The sequence below is a fragment of the Triticum dicoccoides genome, chromosome 5A (assembly GCF_002162155.2).
Source record: "Triticum dicoccoides isolate Atlit2015 ecotype Zavitan chromosome 5A, WEW_v2.0, whole genome shotgun sequence".
NCBI classification, from domain to species: Eukaryota; Viridiplantae; Streptophyta; class Magnoliopsida; order Poales; family Poaceae; genus Triticum; species Triticum dicoccoides.
Window position 1 is genome coordinate 707,235,369 of NC_041388.1, and position 5,847 is coordinate 707,241,215.

General features: G+C 47.8%; 1 protein-coding gene across 1 annotated transcript; it reads left to right on the forward strand.

Moving 5' to 3' along the window:
• Window positions 1-2,476: 2,476 nt before the first annotated feature.
• On the forward strand, window positions 2,477-4,076 carry LOC119304359 (xyloglucan endotransglucosylase/hydrolase protein 31-like). The gene is made up of 3 exons (XM_037581542.1): window positions 2,477-2,803; window positions 2,949-3,049; window positions 3,148-4,076. The coding sequence occupies exons 1-3, from the start codon at window positions 2,551-2,553 to the stop codon at window positions 3,721-3,723; spliced, it is 930 nt and encodes a 309-aa protein (XP_037437439.1). The 5' UTR covers window positions 2,477-2,550; the 3' UTR covers window positions 3,724-4,076.
• The last annotated feature ends 1,771 nt before the right edge of the window (window positions 4,077-5,847 follow it).

A 5,847-nucleotide genomic window follows, 5' to 3' on the forward strand; every position in this document is an offset into this window, starting at 1 on the left:
CCCGCTAGGTGCCGTGCGGGTGTACGTATACATATATGCATGTGGATCAAGCAATTAATAGCGAGGAAGAATTCCCACTACAATTTCTATAAAATCATTTAAGCATATGAACGTACAGGACGGATGGAACTACAATTTCTATAAAGCATTCAAGTATATGCACATAAATCTCTGATGGAACAACAATTTCTATAAAATCATCCAAGTATATGTATGTACAGGGCGGGTGAAAAACCAATTTCTATAAACTCATTCAAGGATATGTACGTATAGAACGGATGGAACTACAATTTCTATAATATCATTCAAGTATCTGCACGTACAGGACGGATCACAGATGGAACAACAATTTCTACCAAATCATTCAAGTATATGTAGGTACAGGACGGATAAAACTACAATTTCTATAAAATCATTCAAGGATATGTGCGTACAGGACGGATGTAGCTAATAAATTAAACACAATATTTCGGACTTGATTTGACACGCATCAATAAAGAATGGATATCCATACATGCACAGTGCATGGCAGACACTTCAGAACAAAACACACAATACATGCCGACACAAATAGGTCAAGTACACCAATGAAGCATGGTTTAAAAAACCAAACCAGCAACCGAAATGGTGAGGCTGTCGGTTCAGGATTTTACTGATCGGACCGGCCGTTCACCGGTTCATTTGCGACAGAAGTTCATAATATTTAAGATAATTTTTCAACAAATTGAGCTCACATGAAATGGAAACATATAATATTGGACGCAAACCAATAAGAATCATATATTGTTATCTTCGCAAAAAAAGAATCATATATTGTTAGTTATATAAATGGTCAAAGTTCAAATAAAAATATGAAAGGGCCAATAAAACCGAATCGAGGAAGTAAATATTAACATAGGCGTTGTTAGTGCCATATATAATACTAATATTGTGTACGGTCTGCGCCGCTAGCACTGTACATAAAGAGGCGGTACATCTGCATATGGATGGTCGTGGCTCATCCAACGTCGGTCATACTAGTACCAGCTTATAGGTAGGGTACTAGCTAGATCGATGATGAACATGGTCTATTGGTACGACTCTCCTCTAATTTCCACGCTAGCGACGTGTAGCTAGGTGCATGTGATGGGTGTGACCACGACGCGCCACCACGACGCGCCAACACATTCATTAGCTTCAATTCAATTCAGATGTTATATACTACTCCCTACATTTCATAATGTAGTGCGCCTGCGTTTTTTAAGATTCAAATTTGAACGTAAATTTAACCATCGAAACCGACTGCGGCGGGAGCAAAAATTATATCACTGAATTTGTATTTCCGATATGAACTCAGTGATATAATATTTGCTCCCGCCGCATTCGGTCTCGTTGGTTAAATTTACGGACAAATTTGGATCTCCAAAATCGCAGGCTCACTACATTATAGAATGAAGGAAGCAGTTTCTTTGTTTGTAATTAGTTAACGCTCAGATGAATGTATCTAAATGTATTTAAATGCTAGTAGTACTTTTGTTTGAGCGTCAACTAATTTCGGACGAAGAAAATAGTAATATTTGCTAACTAATTATATATTTACTAAATTTAGATGGAGTACATGCTAGTAACAATGGATGTTTCTTCTGCCAGAAGCGATGCCACGCTAATGGAAAAAGTCCAAATTGGTGGATCAAGCAGCTGATTAATTCCGGCGCGCGTTTAAGTCTAGCGTAGGCTCCATTGCACAAAAAAAGGCACAAAAAAGGTCCAGGCTAGGCTAAGGTAGTGCAGTACTCTTGTATGTACCGGCCGGCCACTAACCGAATTTCAGCCGCTCAGGTCAGCCAGGCCTTAACCAGCAGACAAGTTAGGTTGGCCACTTGCAAAAAAGTTTTGCCGTCAAACCAGCATTATTAGCTGCCGAAAACATGGGGATTGGATCCTGTGACTTATTTGCATATATTCTTTTCGCGAGGAGGAGGCAATCCTGCGATTTGCATACGATGACAGTTCCTTAATTTGGGATGGGTGTTTAAAATGGTCAAATGTTCAGGCCAATTCCCCTGAATTTGGTCCATCTAGGCAAATTAAAATTACATTAGCTGGAAAGTATTCCCTCCGTCTCAAATGTAGTACTACGACGGTTTTTAGGCTTAGACTAAGCCTCAAAAAATCAAGTTGGCGCAATTTTTTGGTCGATTGAAGTAATATTTTTCTCAATCATCCTAGCTAGCTACTTTTACAATAGACGATCTTGCAACCACTGGATTGTCTTTTTCTCTAGAGTAGCAGCAAGATCATCACACACCCGATTCTGCGCGTACCATCCATAAAATAAAATGAAAATCCTCATGCGTCAACTAGTAATAAATGAAAGCTCATCATCAGTCTCAGCGATCACAAGTGTATAACTAACTCCCAATTAGCAACCAACCACTCCTGAGATTAGCACCCATGCGGGACCCACCCCACTCCTACAAACACTACATATAGCCCCATGCGTGAAGGCAGCTCAATCGGAGTAGAACCACACACACACACACACTCAACTCCACTCCACTGGAGCAGAAGATGATGACGATGATGATGCAGATTAGGCCTCATATTGCCATCTCAAATCTCATGGTGGTGGTAGGAGCCGTGATGCTGCTGCTGCTGCAGCAGGGTCGTTGGGCTGAGGCGCAGCCCTCTCCCGGCTACTACCCGAGCTCCAAGGTGAGCTCAATGCCCTTCTCGCAGTGGTACAGCAACCTGTGGGGCGCCCAGCACCAGTCCCTCTCCCCGGACCAGACCTCCCTCACCCTCTGGATGGACCGCAGCTCAGGTCAGTCACGACGCACTAATGTTTTTTGCATGATTACTCATATGTACGTAGTCCTCAAGTTTGCAATAGTTGGATGATTGATTAATCCATTTCACCTAACAAATCATGCTGCTAATTAGTTCGTTCTTCGTTGCCGATTTCTCAGGGAGCGGGTTCAAGTCGAAGCGGGCGTACCGGAACGGCTACTTCGGCGTCTCCATGAAGGTCCAGCCCGGCTACACCGCCGGCGTCAACACCGCCTTCTACGTCAGTATATACCTCCCTTCTTCCTCCCCTCCGACGACCATTTTTCCTTGTTGGATCGATCTTAAGTTCTTAACTGATGCAAGCAAAAATGCATGCAGCTGTCCAACAACGAGGCGTACCCGGGGTACCACGACGAGATCGACGTGGAGCTGCTGGGCACCGTCCCCGGCGAGCCCTACACGCTGCAGACCAACGTGTACGTCCGCGGCACGGGCGACGCCCACCCCATCGTCGGCCGGGAGATGCGGTTCCACCTCTGGTTCGACCCCGCCGCGGCCTTCCACCACTACGCCGTGCTCTGGAACCCCGACGAGATCGTCTTCCTCGTCGACGACGTGCCCGTGCGCCGCTACCAGAAGAAGGTGGAGGCCACGTTCCCCGAGCGCGAGATGTGGGCCTACGGCTCCGTCTGGGACGCCTCCGACTGGGCCACCGACGGCGGCCGCTACAGGTCCGACTACCGCTACCAGCCCTTTGTGTCCGGGTTCAAGGATTTCAAGGTCGCCGGCTGCGAGGTCGGCGCGCCGGCGTCGTGCAGCCCCGTGCCGGCGGGCCCCGGAGGCGGGCTGAGCGCGCAGCAGACCGCCGCCATGAGCTGGGCGCAGCAGCGGGCCATGGTCTACTACTACTGCCAGGATAGCTCCAAGGACCGCTCCAACTACCCCGAGTGCTAGCCTGCTAGCTTATATATACATATAAGATGAGGAAGCTCCGAGTTCGAGCCAGCGGCAATGGTGGCGCCGCGCTGCCCTTCCATTCTAGTGATGGTTGAGGCGTACCCGTATGTATACGGTCAGTATACGGTATACGATGTATAGTGTGATCGATACGGTGATTTCTGTCACGTATGTGTGTGAGAGTCTGAGTGCGAGCAGCTGCTGCAATCAATTAAAGTCTAGCAGGCTGACAGCGTACTCTGTCTAAGTTATTGCTATTTGTGAGACACTTGTCCAACTATGGATGATGGACATTTGGACCTGCAATCTGCACCTTTTGATACAGAGAAAAAGGTTCGAATTTTAGTACACCACCTTTTGACGTATACTATGTATCGTTTTAGTACCACGTTTGCTATTTTCAGATGTCTGAATTCTTCCTCTCTCACTCGATTTGGATGGCTTGTGCTTTTGGTGGCTGGATTGGTTACCTTTTGTGCCAGACTTCTTTTTGTGCCAGACTTCTGAGTGAAGCAAGAGGTGCTTCACATGAAGAAGCATGGGAAGGGAGTGCGTGTGGGAAAGTATCTGCAGAGGGGCCGCCTTCTTTTCATTCTTTTAAAGTTTCAGAAAAAATGATGAAACTTCAATTAGCTCACAGACAGACACACAAACATTTGGATTCGAATCCGAAACATTGCTCCAAAAACAGAAATTACAAACTTGCTGTCAATAGCGAGATAATGGGCCAATTTAAGCCCAACTTACATCAGACACTATTCAGTGCGAGATTTGTTGATTTTTCTATCGACTCGTGTTACGAATTTTAATTTGAATTTTCATGACAACGTAGATTCATGTTGTGTCAAAGACTGTGGATGCATGAATAATACTCCCTCTATAAAGAAATATAACAGCGTTTAGATTACTAGAGAGAATAGAAAATACAGTCCGCCCATGTGTCACTCGTACTTGGCAAATTAATGCATAACTTGTAAAATCCCCAATGTATATTCATAAGGAACATCTGGCTTTCAGCAGACAAATAATACTCTTCTATGCAATAATGTAAGCATGTCTTAATTCCCATGCCACATGAAAATGATTTAACCACATAAAACAGACATCTGAGTACACCAATTCTAAAGGCAACGATTAAATGATGATGACTGAAGCAGCGCTTGTCACGGGGATCCCGTCGTGGTGCCGCCAAACAACCCAGAAAAGCTACCATGGAGAAGCAGGCGAAGAGCACCAGCAGTAGCGGCGTCATCGTCGTTCCAGAGAGGTCGGCTGGTGTGCCGGAGGAGCTCGCTCCCATGCCGCTGCCTGTACTAGCCGACGCAGGGTATTGGCAGCTTCCGGAGCCTGCCAGATCAAGTTTGTTAAGGCAAACAACCGTGCGATCAGATCAAATAGGGTAAGACGACCGACGTGCAGGTTAATTACGGTAGATGGAAGAAGAGGTTACTTGGGTCTGTGGAGGTGAGGGCGCCGCTGGCCTTGGCCATGGCGTTGTGGTAGTAGCTGTTGCCTGTTGGTGGCATAGGAGCAGCGCGTCGCCACCGTGTCCGTGTCGGTGTGGCACTGCCTGCCGGGGAGTAGCGGGGCGCAGTCGGCGCCGTGGCCGCACGCGTAGTCCAGCGCCACCGTGTCCGTGTCGGTGTGGCACTGCCTGCCGGGGAGCAGCGGGGCGCAGTCGGCGCCGTGGCCACACGCGTAGTCCAGCGTCCTCTGCAGCGCCGCCGCCGGCAGCTCTGGTTTGCACACGCACCAGCTGCTACCTGCAGCCGATGACGCTTCCACCAAGAGCAGGAAGATCGAGAGTGCTGGAGTCGCCGCCATGGATCGGTTTTCGGCTTGTGCTGCTCGTAAACTTTTTGGTTGATTATGTAGTGCACGGGCTCGAGGCGAACTTGCCTGCTTGCTCCGGGTCAGATTCAATCTAAACCCAAATACTTGAGAGTGCACTTCCCTGATCCATTTCCCTCTCTCCTCGCCCTGTTCGTTCCCCAAATCTGACGGCGAGAAACAACCGCTGCCGCGACGCAGCCGAAGACGGGGGCAGGGAAGGGGAAGGGCTGGAGCGCGGCGGGGACCCGCTTCTCGTCGCCAACCAGATCCAGCCCCATCGCCGTTGTT

Coding starts and splice junctions, on each gene's coding strand:
- LOC119304359 (XM_037581542.1), top strand. CDS start 2,551: ATGATGACGATGATGATGCAGATTAGGCCTCATATTGCCATCTCAAAT. Junction 2,804..2,948: donor CTGGATGGACCGCAGCTCAG/GTCAGTCACGAC, acceptor CCGATTTCTCAG/GGAGCGGGTTCAAGTCGAAG. Junction 3,050..3,147: donor GCGTCAACACCGCCTTCTAC/GTCAGTATATAC, acceptor AAATGCATGCAG/CTGTCCAACAACGAGGCGTA.